Below are 19,387 nucleotides of genomic sequence, written 5' to 3'. Positions count from 1 at the left end.
TTTGGTTCCGGACTCCCAAAATTTTGGACTCGAGACAATCATTTTGCTGTTAATAAAAAAACAATGGTATGATAATGCTTTCTTGGAATACATAAAATAACCTTTTTCCATGTTTCTTTAGTAAGTAAAAGAATTTTAAAAAAATATATTTATAAAGGATTAAAATCAATGTATGCAAATTGAATAGTTGAGATAGTTGTAAAAGAAAATGATCTTCGCCCATTAGTGAGATAAATGTCACGACCCAAAACCTAACCCGTTGTGATGGCGCCTATCGTGGTACTAGGCAAGCCGACATATTTCCAAAACACATCGATAGTTCATTTAAAAGATAAGTCAAGCTTTACTTTACTAGAATCTTCATTAAAGGGTTCAAACAAAAATAAAAATAAAATGCGGAAAAGATAGCCCGACATCGGGGTGTCACTAAGTCATGAGCAACTACTACAAACTGCCTGATAACATCAAGACTAGCATAGTCCGGGAAAGAAAACAAAACCAATACAACTAAGGGGAAGATAATGAAGGAGAAAAACAGGGTTGCGATCGCCAGGCAGTTACCTTGCTATCTCCGATGATCCGCTACTGAATATATCAACAACCGCCACCGTGACCAGAAATGTCTGGATATGCACACAAGGTACAGGGAGTAATGTAAGTACACCAACTCAGTAAGTAACCGAAATAAATAAAGGCTGAGAAGTAGTGACGAGCTAAATGCAAGTACCGTTCATATCACAAAAGTTTAGTAAAGTGTGGCATGCTTTGTAACCAGAGTTTAAGTCAAATTAGCTTGTTTAAATTAAGTTCAAGTAAATCAATTAGAAATATCTTTCAACAGTTCTCAAACAAGGACCCAAAGAAACTATGAGCGTGGATGATGAAATCATTTACTGCCCCTCGGGCTAACATCACTCAGTCCTCCCAATCACTCTAACCTCACAATCACTCTTGACTCACCGTCACTCACGCCTCACAATCGCTCAACACACGGCACTCGCACTCAGTAGGTACCAGCACTCACTGGGGGTGTTCAGACTTCAGAGGGGCTCCTACAGCCCAAGCGCTATAATCTGCACGGATAACTCATGTGTTACACAGACAAATCACGTGCTATAATATCATATCAGAATTCGCACGGACAACTCACGTGCTGAGGTACAATATCTCAAAAACAGGCGCTCGGCCTCACTCAGTCATAAACCTCTCTAGTCTCTCGGGCTCTCAGAAATCAAAGAAATCAGCCCAAACAACATTAACATGATGCAACAAATAGAATAACAAAGACTCAGCTATGATGTAAGAATGTATGAACATGACTGAGTACGGGATATCAACTAAAGCAGTGAGAGGACAGCAAGAAACGACCTCTAAGGGTCCAAACAATACTGGCATAAGGCCTAGACATAGTATCTAGCATGATTTACAGTAAATCTTTCTAAAGCACATAAAGAGCATATAGCTACAACAGGTTGTTCAACTTTACGGACCAAGTCACAAATCCCCAATGGTGCACGCCCACACGCCCGTCACCTAGCATGTGCGTCACATCCAAATAGTCACATGACACAAAACACCGGGGTTTCATACCTTCACGACTAGATTTATAACCGTTACTTACCTCAATCCGAGCAAATCTCTACTCCGCCATGCCCTTGCCTCTCGAATCGGCCTCCGAGCATCCCGAATCTAGCCACAAGCAGTACAATACCATTAATATATGCTAAGGAAATCAATTCCACAAGAAAACTACTAAATTAGACTCAAAATTTGAAATCGGCCCAAATCCGGCCCCTGGCCCACGTCTTGAAATCCGATAAAAGTCACAAAACTGAAAGCCCATTCACTCACGAGTCTAATCATAACAAATTTACCAAAATCCGACAACAAAATCCACTTCAAAACCTCAAAATTCCATCTCAAGAACTCTTCCACTTTTTCCCCAATTTTTCACACCTAATCACAATTTAGATTATAAAAATCAAGATATAATCATGGAATTTAACCAGAATCAAGTGAGAAACACTTACCCCAATCAACTCCCTGAAAATCCCTTCAAAAATCGCCTAAATCTGTGGTCTCTAGCTTAAAATATGAAAAATGGGTTCAAACCCTCGATTTTGAAATTTAACACGGCTGCCCAGATTTCCTTCTTCATGAACGCGACCGTCCTCTCGCGTTCGCATAGACAAACTTAAACTTCCTCTCCGCTTTACTCTTCGCGAAGTCGATAACTACTTCGCGAACGCGATGCCTTACTGTCACGACCCCAAATTCCTTCCGTAGGATGTCGTGATAGCACCTAGTCTCTAAGACTAGCTAAGCCTATCAATACGGAATAAAAATTTAAATCTGAAATAAATAAACTACAATTAAAACAATTTCAACTCCCAAAACCTGGTAGAAATAAGTCACAAGCTTCTAAAAATTTATCCTCAATGTATCTATATATATCAAGGTCTAAAGAAAATAAGGAAGCAACACAATAATGATAGAAGGGGACTCCAGAGGCTTGGCACTACTCTACCGAGGTTAGGCTTGACACTTACAGGTACCGCTGTGGTGTACTCATACTACGCTTCTGCACATCTTTTTGTGCAGATCCAGGTACTCCTTACCAGCCCCGACATCAGTGAGTTACCTGTACACGGAGACTTCTTGGTATATCTATCAGCGTCCGCAGACTCCGGAGTCCCCTTCTATCATTATTGTGTTGCTTCCTTATTTTCTTTAGACCTTGATATATATATATATATATATTGAGGATAAATTCGTAGAAGCTTGTGACTTATTTCTATCGGGTTTTAGGAGTTGAAATTGTTTGAATTGTAGTTTATTTATTTCAGATTTAAATTTTTATTCCGCATTGATAAGCTTACCTAGTCTTAGAGACTAGGTGCCATCACGACATCCTACGGAGGGAGTTTGGGGGTCGTGACAAGTTTGACAATCGGACGTGGCACAATCGAGTCCAGAAGTTGAGCCCAAAAATAATCGAAGGCCAGAAATCGAGCCCAGAAATCAAGCCCAGAAATCGAGGACCATGATCGAAGGCAAGCTCGAAGGGCAGTGATCGAAGGCCTAGGATCGAGGCCTAGAATCGAGGGCTATGGCCAAGGCCAGTGATCAAAGGCCATAAAGATCGAAGCCATGATCAATAGCCAGGATCGATGGTTGTGATCGAGCCCTAGGGTCGAAGGCCATGATCGAAGCCATGATCGAAGGCCATGACCGAGGTCCAGCCCGGACAGATCTGTAAGTTTATAAAACTGGGGATTTTGTCCCATTTTCCATTTTTGATTCGTTAACCATGCGAAACTCACCCTCGGCCCTCGGGACCTCAACCAAATATACAAACAAGTCCTAAAACATCATACGAACTTATTTGAAACCTCAAATCATATCAAACAACGCTAAAATCACGAATCATGCTCCAATTAAAGCTTAATGAAACTTAGAATTTCCAACTTCTACATTCGATGTCGAAACCTATCAAATCAAGTCCGATTGACCTCATATTTTGCACACAAGTCATAAATGACATAACGGAGCTATGAAAATTTTTGGAACTGGATTCCGACCTCGATATCAAAAAGTCAACTCCTCGGTCAAACTTCCAAACTTTAAATTCCTATTTTAGCCATTTCAAGCCTAATTTCACTACGGACTTCCAAATAAAATTCTGATCATGCTCCTGAGTCCAAAATCACCATACGGAGCTGTTGGAATTATCAAAATTGTATTCCGGAGTCGTTTGCACATAATTCGACATCCGGTCACTATTTGAGCTTAAACTTTTAATTTTTCATCAAAATTTCATATCTCGGGCTAGGGATTTCGGAATTTGATTCTGGGCATACGCCCAAGTCCCAAATCACGTTACGGACCTACCGAAACTATCAAAACACTAATCCGAGTCCGTTTGCTCAAAATGTTGAGCAAAGTCAACTCAGTTGAGTTTTAATGCTCTTAATTCACATTTTTATCTATTTTTCACATAAAAACTTTTCGAAAAAATATTACGAACTGCGCACGCAAGTCGAGGAATGATAAATAGTGCTTTTCGAGGTCTTAGAACACAGAAGTAATTATTAAATTTAAAGATGACATTTTGGGTTGTCACACTTACCAGCTCAACCTTCGCGAATGCGACCCTCACCTCGCGAACGCGTAGACCAAGTACCTGGGGTCCCCAACAGCCTTACTCCTCTTCGCGAACGCGACACCACTCACGCGTTCGCAATGCATACACTACCCTACCCTTCGCATTCGCGTCCTCACCTTCGCGAACGCATCGAACAAAATTTCACCATTTCAGAAACACTCTTCGCAAAAGCGAGCCCCCTCTCGCGAACGCGTAAAAGGAAATCAGCAATAGCAAAAACCAGCAGATCAGCTATCTCTCAAATGCCATAATCGGTCCGTTAACCACCCGAGACCCTCAGGACCTCAACCAAATATACAACACGTCCCATAACATCGTACGAACTTAGTCGAACCTTCGAGTCACTTAAAACCATATCAAAACACCAAATTACCCCTGAATTCAAGCCTAAGAACTTCTAAACTTCTGAATTCCACCAATGATGCTGAAACCTACCAAATCACGTCCGAATGACCTCATATTTTGCACACAAGTCTGAAATGACACCACGAACCTACTCCAACTTCCAGAAATCCAATCCGACCCCGATATCAAAATTTCCACTGCCGCACAAATTCCCCAAAAATCTAACATTCGCCAATTTAACCCAAATTCCACTACGGACCTCCAAATCACATTCTGGGCGCACTCCTAAGTCCAAAATTACCTAACGGAGCTAACGGAACCATCAAAATTCAAATACGAGATCGTTTACACATAGTCAATATCCGGTTGAATTTTCTAACTTTAGCTTCTACTTTAGAGACTAAGTGTCTCAATTCACTCTGAAACCACTCCGGACCCGAACCAACTAATCCGACGTATCATAATATATTTGAAGAACACAAAAGAAGCAGAAATGGGGGAAATGGAGTTATAACTCTCGAAACGACCGGCCGGGTCGTTACATCCTCCCCCTCTTAAACAACCGTTCATCCTTGAATAGGTCTAGAAACATACCTAGAGTGTCAAATAAGTGTGGATATCTGCTCCGCATCTCTCGCTCGGTCTCCCAGGTGGCCTCCTCCATAGGCTGACCTTTCCACTGCACCTTCACTGAAGCTATATCCTTTGACCTCAACTTCCAAATCTACCGATCCAAAATGGCCACCGGCTCTACATCATAAGTTATATCACCCTCCAACTGAACCGTGCTGAAGTCCAAAACATGGGACGGATCACCAACATACTTTCGGAGCATGGAAACATGAAACACTGGATGCGCACTCGACAAGCTGGGTGGCACGGCAAGCTTGTAAGCCACCTCCCTTATCCTCTGAAGCACCTCAAAAGGCCTAATAAACTTGGGACTCAACTTGCCCCTCTTCCCAAATCTCATAACACCCTTCATGGGTGATACCTTCAACAAAAACCTTCTCCCCAACCATAAAAGACACATCACGGACCTTCCTATCCACATAGCTCTTCTGCCTAGACCGTGTCGTGCGAAGCCGCTCCTGAATCAATTTCACCTTATCTAATGCATCCTGGACCAAGTCTATACCTAGGAGCCTAGCCTTACCCGACTCAAACCATCCCACTAGAGATCTACACCTCCTCCCATATAAAGCCTCGTACGGAGCTATCTGAATACTCGACCGGTAATTGTTATTATATGCAAACTCTGCGAGCGGCAAGAACTGGTCCCATGAACCCCCAAAGTTAATGACACAAGCAGGCAACATGTCCTCCAATATCTGAATAGTGCGCTCGGATAGTTCGTTCATCTAAGGGTGAAAAGTCGTGCTCAGATCAACCTGAGTACCCAACTCCCACTACATGACCCTCCAAAACTACGATGTAAACTGAGTGTCCCTATCTGAAATGATGGAAAATGGGACACCATGCAGGCAAACAATCTCTCGGATGTAAATCTCAGCAAACCGCTATGAAGAGTAAGTAGTGCCAACTGGAATAAAGTGCACGGACTTGGTCAGCCGATCCACAATAACCCAAATTGCATCGAACTTTCTCGAAGTCCGTGGGAGCCCAACTACGAAGTCCATGGTGATCTGCTCCCACTTCCACTCTGGGATCTCTAACCTCTGAAGCAAGCCACCCGGTCTCTGATGTTCATACTTAACCTGCTGACAATTGAGACACCAAGCCACAAACCCAACTATATCCCTCTTCATCCTCCTCCACCAATAGTGTTGTCTCAAATCCTGGTACATCTTCGCGGCACCCGGATGGATGGAATACCGCGAGTTGTGGGCCTCCTCAAGATCAACTCCCAGATCCCATCTACATTGGGCATACATATCCGGCCCTACATCCTCAACACGCCATCATCACCAATTGTCACATCTATGGCATCACCTCGTTGAACCCTGTCCTGAAGAATGAGCATGTAAGGCTCATCATACTTACGCTCCCTGACACGGTCATAAAGAGAAGACCTGGAGACCACACAAGCCAATACCTGACTCGGATCCGAAATATCCAATCTGACAAGCTGGCCACTAAGGCCTGAACATCCAATGCCAAGGGTCTCTCTGCTGCTGGGAGATACGCTAAACTCCCCAAACTCTCCGCCTGACAACTCAAGGCATCGACCACCATATTGCCATTCCCCGGATGGTATAAAATAGTGATATCATAGTCCTTGAGAAGATCTAACCATCTTCGCTGACGCAAATTAAGATCCTTCTGCTTAAACAGATGATGCAGACTCCGGTGATCAGTATAGATCTCACAATGAACCCCCATACAAATAATGACACCAAATCTTCAAGGCGTGAACAATGGTTGCTAACTCAAGATCATGGATAGGATAGTTCTTCTAGTGGGTCTTCAACTGGTGTGAGGCATAGGCAATTACCCTACCCTCTTGCATCAAAACACATCCAATACCTACCCTCGAGGCATGATAATACATGGTGTAAGAACCTGAAGTTGATGGCAGAACTAACACTAGAGTTGTGGTCAAAGCAGTCTTGAGCTTCTGAAAGCTCTCCTCGCACTCATCTGACCACCTGAATGGAGCACCCTTTTGGGTCAGTTTGGTCAAGGGCGATGCAATAGATGAAAATCCCTCCACAAAGCGACGGTAATAGCATGCCAAACCAAGGAAGCTCCTAATCTCCATGGCTGAGGACGGTCTAGGCCAACTCTGCACCGCCTCTGTCTTCTTCGGATCCATCTGAATGCCCTCACTAGACACCATGTGCCCCAATAATGCTACTAAACCTCTACAAGATTGATTTGAGGTCCGGGTATCACCAGCTGAAGATTCGAGATTCGGATATTCTTAAGACAGCTTTCAGGACCCGCTATGGTCATTTTGAGTTCTTTGTGATGTCTTTTGGGCTGACCAACACTCCAGTAGTGTTCATGCATTTGATGAACAATGTATTCCAGCCCTATTTGGACTCATTCATTATTGCACTCATTGATAACATCCTAGTGTACTCTCGTAGCCAGGAGGAGCATGCTCAACAACTGAGGATTGTATTATAGAGATTGAGGGAGGAGAAGCTTTATGCAAAGTTCTCTAAGTGTGAGTTTTGGCTCATCCTCGCTCCCTGAAGCTGGTCAAATAAATCATCAATACGAGGCAAAGGATACTTGTTCTTGACTGTGACCTTGTTCTATTGCCTGTAATCAATTCACATCCTCATGGAACCATCCTTCTTCATTACAAATAGAACCGGTGCACCCCAAGGTGACACACTAGGCCAAACAAACCCCTTATCAAGGAGTTCCTGAAGTTGTTCCTTCAACTCCTTCAACTCTGCCGGTACCATACGATACGGTGGAATAGAAATGGGATGAGTGCCCGGCACCAAATCAATACCAAAGCCAATATCCCTATCAGGCGACATGCCCGGCAGGTCTGTAGGAAATACATCCGGAAAGTCACGTACCACCGGAATAGAATCAATGGCAAAGGTCTTTGCACTAACATCCCTCACAAAAGCCAAATAGGATAGACAACCCTTCTCAACCATCCGCTGAGCCTTCAAATATGAGATCACCCTACTAGGTACATAGTCAATAGAACCGCTCCACTCAATTCTCGAAAATCCTGGCATCGCCAACGTCACGGTCTTTTCATGACAATCTAGAACAACATGACATGGAGATAACCAATCCATACCCAATATCACATCAACGTCAACCATACTGGGCAGCAAAAGGTCTAATCAGGTCTCCAGACCCCCAATAGTCACCACACATGACCGATATACACAGTCCATAACAATAGTATCGCCCACAGAAGTAGATACATGAACAGATGAAAATAAAGACTCACGGGGCATATCCAGAAAATGAGCGAAATACGAGGAAACATATGAATAAGTGGAACCAGGGTCAAATAATACAGAGGCATCTCTGTGACAAACTGAGACAATACCTGTAATCACAGCATCTGAAGCAATAGCATCTGTTCTGGCAGGGAGGGCATAGAAACGGGTCTGGCCACCCCCTGATCTGCCTCCCCCTCTAGGGCGACCCCTAGCTGACTAACCTCCACCCCGAGCTGACTGGGCAGGTGGTGAAGTAACTTGTGTTGAAGTCGAAGGCTGACTCCTCTGCTAAGATAGACCTCCATGACGATGAGGACACTGCCTCCACATATGCCCAAATCCCCACACTAAAAAAACCTCCCTGGTGCTGGCGACGGGGACTGAAGGGAGCCCCGAGCACCAAGATTACTGGTAGAAGAACATGGCATAGAGGAGCCCTGAACTGATGGAGCATAGGACGAACTCTGGGCTGGAAGGGAACTGAGTGATGAGTGGACCTGATGAGAACTGTGAGAACCATGGCTCGATGATGCACCACAGTGAACTAGACAGGCTGGCTGAGCATGCCTGAATAGACTACCTCTGCCGTGCTGAAACTGACCCCCATAAGGAGCACCACTAAATCCTCTCTATCCTCGAGGCCTCTTGGCCTCCCTCTCAATCCTCTCCTGACCGCGAACCATCTCAATCTACCGAGCAATGTCGACAAACTCATCAAAAGTAGCACCAGAAACCCTCTCTCTGGTCATAAACAACCGCAGCTGAAAAGTGAGACCACCTATAAACCTCATGATCCGCTACATGTCTGTGGGAACCAACCATAGAGCATGACGGGCCAACTTTGAGAATCGCATCTCATACTGCGTCACAGACATATCACTCTGGCGAAGCAGCTCAAACTGTCTACACAGCTCCTCTCTGCGGAACTGAGGCACGAACTTCTCCAAAAAGACCACGGAGAACTGCTGCCAAGTAAGGAGTGCTGTGCCAATAGGCCTACGCCTCTCCTAAGTCTCCCACCATCTGAGTGTAGCCCCCAAAAACTGAAAAATATTGAATGAGACCCCACAAGTCTCTAGAATACCAATTGTACGGATTATTCTCTGACACCTGTCCAAGAAGTCTAGGGCATCTTCTCTCTCTGTGCCACTGAAAGGTGGAGGCTGGAGTTTACCAAACCTCTCCAACCTACGTTCATTATCCTCAGGCATAGCAGGAACCACACAGTCTTGAGCAGCTACAACCGGCTGGGCTGGTGGTGCCCCCGATGTCTGGGGTCCCTGAACAACCTGCTCGGGTGTGCGAGCGGCGGGAGTCTGAGTGCCTCCCCTGGCCTGAGAAGTGGTTGCGGCCGTCGGGATAGAGACCTCCTGAGCAAGGCCGGTACACGCTGTCAGAATCTGAGCTAGGGCCTCCTGAAGGCCTGGAATCACAATAGCCATAGGTGGTGCCTGAGCTGGGGCATCAACAACTGGGATTTGATCCTGATCTGGGGTAATTGGTGGGTCTACAGGTACTGCCCCAGCTATTGTGCGGGCTGCACCTCTACCCCTACCACGGCCTCGATCGCGGCGTCGGCCTCTTGCGGCCCTGGCTGGTGGTACTGGTGGCTCATCCTCCCGTCCTGTAGTGCGAGTCCTCACTATCTGTGAGAGAATGAAACAACAGAAGTTTATTTACCAGAATCAACAGATTCGCACGACAAGAATTCAAGAATGTGGAATTTTCTTAAAGGTTCTGCAGCCTCTTGAAGATAAGTACAGACGTCTCCGTACCGATCTGCAAGACTCTACTAAACCCGCTCATGACTCGTGAGACTTATGTAACCTAGGATCTGATACCAACTTGTCACAACCTAAAACCTAACCTGTCATGATGGCGCTTATCGTGGTACTCGGCAAGCTGACACGTTTCCAAAACACATCGATATTTCATTTAAAAGATAATCTTTGCTTTACTAGAATCTTCATTAAAGGGTTCAAACCAAAATAAAAATAGAATGCAGAAAAGATAGCCCGACATCGGGGTGTTACTAAGTCATGAGCAACTACTACAAACTGTCTGATAACATCAAGACTAGCATAGTCCGGGAATGAAAAAAAACCAATACAACTAAGGGGAAGATAAGGAAGGAGAAAAACAGGGTTGCGATCGCCAGGCAGCTACATTGCTATCTCCGATGATCCGCTACTGAATATATCAACAACCACTACCGTGTGAATTTCAGGTATGTTGGCTAAACTTCTTTCCTAGAATTGAATCACATGATGATCTTGTAAGTCCCGAGTTATTCTTTATAAATCAACTATTCCGAATATGCTTTGTGTTGAAAGGTTATATTCAAAATGTGTTCTGAATGCTCTTAGCATATGATGTTATCCTTCGGGAATGTGTTCAAAGTATGAGTTGTGTATAAAAATATTATGACTCCAAGTAGTGTTTCAAGTGAAGGATATTATGCTAAATTGTGTAAGAAGTCTCAATCAGCTTAAGACTCTTAATCGCTCATAGGTGGACTAAAAGTCGTGATTAGAGATCCTTTGTTGTCGATAATCTATAAAGTTACTTGAAAGTAAAAGTAATGAGTAGGGGATATAAAATGTGGACACCGTGCCAAGAATGAAAGTTATACTTGTGGCCAATAGCGCCAATGAAATGAAATGATGTGCAAAATTTTATGATATGAGCCTTGATTCAACTATACCAAATTGACTCCGAAAATAGAATTATCCAAAAGCTTATGTACTCAAGTCATGTCCAAATGTGGTTATTCTAACTAATGCTATGCTTGGTAGGTATTTCCAATATGTTATGAGTTCTTACATATTCATGAGTTGAAATTGTGTATTACCCATTTTGGGGAGAGGTTTTTCAAGAGTATTCTATAGGATGATGTTTATGATGATAATCCTTGAAAGAAAAGAAATTGAGTACAGGTACCTACTGAGTGCGAGTGCCGAGTGCTGAGTGATTGTGAGGCATGAGTTATTGTGAGGTTGGAGTGATTGGGAGGACTGAGTGATGTTAGCCCGAGGGGTAGTATATGATTTCATCATCCATGCTCATAGTTGCTTTGAGTCTTTATTTGAGAACTGTTGAAAAATATTTCTAATTGATTTACTTGAACTTGATTTAAACAAGCTGATTTGACTTAAACTCTGGTTATAAAGCATGCCGCACTTTACTAAATTTTTGTGATATGAACGGTACTTGCATTTAGCTCATCACTACTTCTCAACCTTTATTTATTTTTGTTACTTACTGAGTTGGTGTACTCACGTTACTCTTTGCACCTTGTGTGCATATCCAGGCATTTCTGGTGGAATATGTAATACGACCATTGTGCCATGAATGAAGAATCATATGTATGGCCAAGAGAGCCAATGAAATAATGATCTTGAAAGTTGTTGAAAATGCCAATGAGGCTATATATGTTATGAAAGGTTATGAGGTAAATGCGTTTGTATTGTTGTTTCCTTTGTATGCAAATCAAAAATATTTTGGGGAGTATCTATAGTCACCGAGGAAGGGTAGGTTGAAATAACCTAACCCCGAAATTACATGTGCCGGTGTAGGAGTGAATTGTGATTATTACCCTTATTTGGGATGAAATGAATATGATAAAATTTTTCCCCTGATACTACAATGATCCACTACACTAAGAAACTTCAATCTATAATAACAACATCCAATGGGAACAACATTACTAACAAATTCCATAGTTTAGGCCATTTAGGCATTTTATCAAACACCTAGTAGGCATGAATGTCTACATCTCTTAACCATATAATTAGTTCATCCAACTACTACCATTTACCAATAATTTATCCCACCATCATTCTTAAATAATTAATACCTTCCAACATCACATACATGACCATCCATCCACACCCAACCAACAAAATTCCATCAAATAATCATCTTTCAATCTGTACAATGGTTATGTATTTAAATTGGGAACTTATTACTTCCAATCACCATACCATAGGTTTCAATACTTAATTCATACTCATATTCTCATAATATATCCATACATGTAAGTCTAAGGGTGTAGGATTACCTTTTGGAAGAAATCTTGTAAAACCCTCCTTTGAGTTCTTGAAGAAATTTCTTGAAGATCCAGTTATTTTATGAGTAGATTTAATCAATACTAGTGTAGGAATGATGTAATTTCTCACAAAAATAATGGGGATTGCTTACCTTGAAGGAGAGGAGTTGGTAGTCTTGAGAAAGTGGAGAAGAGCTCCAAAATTTGTCCAAATGAAATGGGAAAAATGAACCCCGAAATTGTATTGTATTAATAGGCCCAGATTGCTGGGTTTCGAATTTTGCCCTAGATGCTTCGCATCCCCACTTCACTCCTCTTTGAAGCTCTGATGCGGGCCTGGATGCTATGGCAGCATCTCACTTCCAGCCTTTCTTTCAGACGCGGCCTCGGATGCTTCGCATCCACAGACTTCTCCGCCAGCCTTTGGTAATTTGGTCATAACTTCTTGTAAGAATGTCCAAATGATGAACGGTTTGAAGCGTTAGAAACTAGACTCAGAGGTCTTTAATTTAATTGGTATTTCACCACCTAAGTCTTCATATTGATAGATTTCTATTCGTTTGAAGTCGAGTCTTGTGCTAATTGAGACATCCTTTTCACTTAATGTATCCAACTTGTTCCACACAAATTCTTACCATTCACAAAACTCCTTATTATGTTCCAACACACCTTAAACATATATTTTCATTTAAAAGTGATGTTGTCCTATCCCATAGGTCTCCTTTAATACTCGAATACATTATCCTCAAATATCGTTGGCGCACTTTAAAATCTTAAATCATTAGAAAATTCTAACGGGGCCTTACAATTGGACCCTTTGAAATTCTTGAAAGGGTGGGTGAAGTATCCTACAAGCTTGCACTACCACCTAATTTATCAACAGTTCATCCAGTATTCCATATGTTTATGCTCCGGAAAAATCATGGTGATCCGTCCCATATGTTAGATTTCAGCTCAGTCTAATTGGACAAGGATTTGACTTATAAGGAGGAGCCGGTAGCTATTCTAGCATGGCAGGTCCAACAGCTGAGGTCTAAGAGTTATCCATCAGTTTGAGTACAATGGAGAGGTCAGCCGATAGAAGCATCTACCTGGGAGTCGAGTCGAACATGCGGAGTAGATATCCACATATTTTCAGCAGCCCAGGTACTTTTTCTAATTCTGTTCGAGGACGAACGTTTGTTTTAAAGGTGGAGAATGTGATGACTCGAAAGGTCATCTTTAAATTTAATATCCATTTCTGTGTTCTGAGACCTCAAATAGCACCATTCAGCTTTCCTCGACTTGCATGCGTAGTCCGTATAATTTTTCGGGAAGCTTTTATGTGAAAAATTGATAAAAATGAGAATTTATACTTTAAAACTCACTTAAGTTGACTTCGGTTAAACTTTTGAGCAAACGGACCTGGATCAGTATTTTGACAGTCCCGGTGGGTCCGTATGGTGATTTTGGACTTAGGAGCGTGTACGGAAAATTATTTGGAGGTCTATAGTTAAATTAGGCATTGAAATTGGTAAAATAGAAATTTAAACTTGGAAGTTTAACCGGGGAATTGACTTTTTGATATAAGGGTCGGAATCTGATTCTGGAAATTTGAATAGGTCTGTTATATCATTTATGACTTGTGTGCAAGATTTGAGGTCAATCGGACTTGATTGGATAGGTTTCGGCATCGAATGTAGAAGTTGAATATTCTTAAGTTCCTTAAGCTTGAATTGGGGTATGATTCTTGGTTTTAGCATTGTTTGATGTGATTTGAGGTTTCTACTAAGTTCATATGATGTTTTACGACTTGTTGGTGTATTTGGTTGAGGTCTTGGGTGCCTCGGGAGGATTCCAGATGGTTAACGGATCAAAATATGGACTTAAGGAAAAATCAAAAATTTTGGCCTTCTGGTGTAATCGCACCTGCGGATTTTTGACCGTAGGTGCGAGCTCTTAGAAGAGAACCTGGCCTTGCAGGAGCAGATGGGGCGTCACAGAAGCACGATCATAGAAGCGGCACACGCATCACAGAAGCAGAAAAGGGGAAGGGGCATCCTCGTAGAAGCGGACTCTTGTCCACGCAAGCAAGCCAGCCCGCATAAGTGACCACAATCTCCACAAAAGCGGAACCGCAGATATGGTTAAGTGTCCGCAGGGGAAAAAGCACTGGACAAATTACAAAAACAGAGGGTTCCGATATTTTTGTCATTTTGGACATTTTCAAGACGGGTTGAGGCGATGTTTGAGCGAGAATTGACGGAAAAACTTGAGTTAAGTCCCTTGTGATCATTGTTAGTCAATAATATTGAATCATCATCGATTATTCCGACTAGATTACGTGTTTTTGAGGTGAAATTCGAGGATTTGGGCCTAGGGATTTGAAAATAAGATTTGAGAATTTGAAACTTGAGTTGATATCAGAATTTGGTAAAACTTGTATGGTTGGACACATGGTCGAATGTGCGTTTATATTTTGTAACTTCTGTCGGGTTCCGAGACGTGAGACCCACGAACGATTTTGAGTTAAATTTCGAATTTTAATTGAAAAATTTAGTATTTTCATATAGAATTGATTTCTATAATTCATGTTGAGTATATTGAATTGTTTGTGACTAGATTCGAGGCATTTGGACACCAATTCGTGAGGCAAAGGTTTATTGGAATCTTGAGTTGGTTTCAAATCGAGGTAAGTATCGTGGTTAACCTTGACTTGAGGGAGTAGGACTTATTTGTCTATTTTCTACGTAATTTAATGTGCGGGTATAACGTATATGTGAGGTGACGAGTACTTATGCGTTGTGGTTGAGTCAAAGCATACAGGTGGAATTTGTTTATTATGAATAATTGACTATTTAATTAAGATATTCCTACTTAAGTGATTATTGTTTATTTGATCATTTTTCATGAGATTATTGCTAGGTTAATTATTATTGAATATTTTGAAAGGTGAGGTCGGTATTCTGATATTGAATTGATTGATAAGTATATATCACCGCATTTAAATACTCTTCCGAATTTATATTATTATTTTCATGGTAAGGAAGAGTGTAAAAGCACGAAGGGTGATGTCGTGCTATTTATATTATTTATATTATCCTTGTCATGGTGAGAAAGAGTGTAAAAGTACGAAGGGTAATGCCGTGCCATTTTCAAAGAGAGTTAAAGCATGAAGGGTGCCGTGCCAGAAGAGAGTTAAAGCACGAAGGGTGATGCCATGCCAATCTTATTTATTTATAAATTTATAGGAAGAATGAGAGTAAAAGCACAAAGGGTGGTGCCGTGCCATTTTTATATTATTAGTTGCTCATTTTATTGTTGATGAATTAATTGACTGCTACGTGACACTTCTCCTGCTGAAATTATTATATTATTCCTCTTCGCATGTTCCCTCCCAAATTTATAAATTGTTATTTATTGTGTTATTGTTGCTTCGTATTTGTATATACTTGTACAGGTTGTTTACGTACGTATCTTGTCAGAGCCTCGTCACTACTTCGTCGAGGTTAGGCTCGACACTTACGGAGTACATGGGGTTGGTTGTACTCATACTACACTCTGCACTTCTTGTGCAGATTTAGGAGTTGGTCCCAGCGGCGCACCATAGACCTGCTCGGATTCAGCTACCCAGGGGAGACTTGAGGTATAACTGCACATCGTCCGCAGTTCTGAAGTCTCCTTCTATCTTATCTTAGCTGTGTATTATCTTTCAAACAACTTGAGTTTTATTCAGACTTTTATTTGTATTATTGTAGTAACTCGTGCACTTGTGACACCAGATTCAGGGATGTATTTTGATGATTCAGTAGTTATGGTCTTCCACACTTTATTTCAGTAATTGACTTCCGTTTAATTTAATTTGTTTAAAAATAGTTAAGATTATTCTAATGTTGGCTTGCCTAGCAAGTGAAATGTTAGGCGCCATCATGGTCCCGAATGTAGAAATTTCGGGTCGTGACAACCATTTTTTTCAAATGTGAACAATAATTATAGTAACTAGCAGTGTTTATAGGGGAGGGGGTGGGGGGGGGAGGGGTTTACTTAACATGACGAGGCGTAAGCCTTGAGACATGAGGCGTAAGCCCCATGAATTTTTTAATTTTTTAATTTATAAAGTAATAAAATAATATAATGACTACAAAAAAAAAAGTACATCAAAAGTTTAAGAAAATTAAAATGAATGTTAAAACCCACAAACATAAATTATCTTTTTATAAATACAAACAATGTAGTAGTGTTAAAGTTACTGTAAGATAAAATCAACTATAATGTCTTAACCTTCAAATGATTAAAAGTTCATAATATTATTAAACTACATAGTTTACCCTCTCTAAAAGTTAATAATCAATAAACTTTATAATAATGTAATTTAAAATATTACTCCTAATGAGTAAATATAAAATTACTTTCAAATAGTAAATAATAAAAGTTTGATAATTTTGAGAGACATAAAACTAAAATATGAATACCTATAGTAAGTGAGATATAAATTTTGGTCATTCAAATGATATTGACTCTTTGATGTTCTCAATTAGAAAATATATAATACTATGGCTCATATTTTAAATTATTCTCAATCTTCATATTTATGTAGTTGAATAGAGCTTTAATTATTTATTAGTTGAAGAATTTTGAGTGTCAATAATACTAATTAGGGAATTTGATGCATAATTTGCGCTAGGAACTATTAGGCGAGCCCCGAGCGTTAGGCGTATTTCTGGCGCACAGTCGGACGCTTGGGGCATAAGTCTCACAGAACTAAGCCTCACATGTAAGCTTAGGGCATTTTGATAGTGCCCGCCTGGGACGAACCCGAGGCAATCCTAAGAAAGCCTTTTGAAACACTAGTACCGGTAAGTGTTAAAAAATGAATCTAAAAAAAATTAAAACATAATATTGGAGTTAAAATCGGAATGGATCCATTGATGTGGATCTTTCGCCATCATTTTGAGCTGCAAATGCATCGGCCATTCAGTATCAGTTATGGTCTTGAGCCGCTAAGGAATGCAACAATTCCTGAAAAACTGTGGGCTTATATAAACATGTTTCTGAGGCCCGTAGAAGGTTTCCATGAACAACTACTTCCTCTCGAGCCTACTATCTTATTTGGGCTTTAATGCATTCGGTCAAATATATATATATGGACTATATATATATATATATATATATTATATATCTATGGACTACTTTTTCAGAAGAAAGTATAACCGTATATAATATATCTGTGTAATCATATATAATAAGTATAAAATCTATGCATATTGGCTAGAAAAAATAAATTATAAATTGAGATGGCTATTTGTGTAAAGACCCCTTATTATTCCACCCCTAAAAACATGTGAAATTCAAAAATATCCAGATTTATAAGTGGTAATTGAAAAATAGCCACAATTTCAAAAGTAATAGAAATTTAGCCACTTTTCATGTAAAGATAAATCTGAACAAAAACACAGTTCAAAATTTGAAAAATATTCCAGCATAATATACTGGAGTTCGAATTTTTTACATGTGAACTTGCAGCATAATATATTGGAAGTTCATACACAAGTGTTCCAATCTCCAGTATATTATGCTGGAACTTTCCGTGTTCTGGAGTTCTAGCATAATATGCTGGAAGTTCATACACAGGTACTCCAATCTCCAGTATATTATGCTGGAACTTCATACACAAGTGCTCAAATCTCTAGTATATTATGCTGGAACTTTCCGTGTTGCAGCAAAATAGTCGCTATTTTTAATCACTTTACAAATGTTGACTATTTTTTAATTACCAATCCGAAAACTGGCTAGCCCGTACTATTTTTACCCTAAAACTGACTGCGCCAACTGAATTTTCAAGTTTAGCCCGACACAAGAGTTCCTCTTAACTCATTTCAACTTTTCCTTTGAGGTTTTCTTAGGATGTGATAGAAAATATTTTCAATCATTTTTAAGTGATTGGTTGTCGAAAAACATTAAGGCGAAATGAAAAGGATGACTTTCTTCAATTATGGACAAACAAGTTATTTTCGTTTATAACTATTTTAATTTTTAATCCATATCATATGTGCCAACCAATACTTAGACATTATTATTATTCTTTAACAATTGTTTTTTTTCCGAAACACTATCCCAAATTGTTGATATTATTATAAATGTTTTTTAAAAATTCATTAGAAAAATTGATTTGCTTATTAATTAAATTCCAAAAAATAAGGGAGAAAATTACTTACTTTCTTGGAATCATTTTAATAGGAAACCTTATTTACAAAATCTTTTTTTTAATGAAGAAGTCATTTTCTAATGCTTCATCAGCAAAAAATATTTTATTAAACACCAAAAGATTGAAAGTATTATAAAACAATAAAAAAAGAGGAAAAGTATTATAGAGAAAAGTAGAGAGAGAATTCTTATTGATCAGGGATGGATTACAATGGAATAGAACACCTCTATTTATAGGGAAAAAGTGACTTAGCCACCAAGTAACAAACCCTAAAATCTCTCTAAAATATAGACATTCACCTTAAATACAATTTTATTTATAACACTTCCCCCTTGAATGTCTATTCGACAGAATGTGCCTCGTTAAAATCTTAACTAAAATAAATTCCAGTGAAAAAAAAATTCTAGAGAAGGAAAAAGAGTACACATGTTTAGAAATACGTCTTTTGGTTGCTTCGTTAAAAACCTTGCAAGGAAAACCCAGTGGGATAAAAACTTGTAAGAAAAAAAGAGTACAACATCTATTAACCCCCCCTGATAAGACAATTAATTCACATCTTTGAGCATTCACATTCCAATCTTGTGCACCATCTTCAAAAGATTGTTGGTAGAGATTTGATAAACAAATCAGACACATTAACTTGAATGAATATATTATACTTTGAAATCATCATTCCTGATAGAGATGTAATGTCTTCATATGATCTTGTTGGAATCATCATTTCAATATCATCACATCGGGGTAAACACTCTTGCTATTAT

General features: G+C 40.1%; 1 protein-coding gene across 1 annotated transcript in view; it reads right to left on the bottom strand.

Moving 5' to 3' along the window:
- Positions 1 to 6,413: 6,413 nt before the first annotated feature.
- LOC138895370 (uncharacterized) overlaps positions 6,414 to 19,387 on the bottom strand; it is a 43,098-nt gene continuing 30,124 nt past the window's right edge. Inside the window, exons 4-6 of the mRNA XM_070180053.1 lie at positions 9,479 to 10,040; positions 8,011 to 8,207; positions 6,414 to 6,566 (exon numbers count right to left, since the gene is read on the bottom strand). Coding sequence (XP_070036154.1) covers positions 6,414 to 6,566; positions 8,011 to 8,207; positions 9,479 to 10,040 — 912 coding nt within the window. The remainder of the gene's footprint in view (positions 6,567 to 8,010; positions 8,208 to 9,478; positions 10,041 to 19,387) is intronic.

This window comes from Nicotiana tomentosiformis, chromosome 7 (genome assembly GCF_000390325.3).
Source record: "Nicotiana tomentosiformis chromosome 7, ASM39032v3, whole genome shotgun sequence".
Lineage (NCBI taxonomy): Eukaryota > Viridiplantae > Streptophyta > Magnoliopsida > Solanales > Solanaceae > Nicotiana > Nicotiana tomentosiformis.
This window is presented reverse-complemented; position numbering and strand designations above follow the sequence as displayed.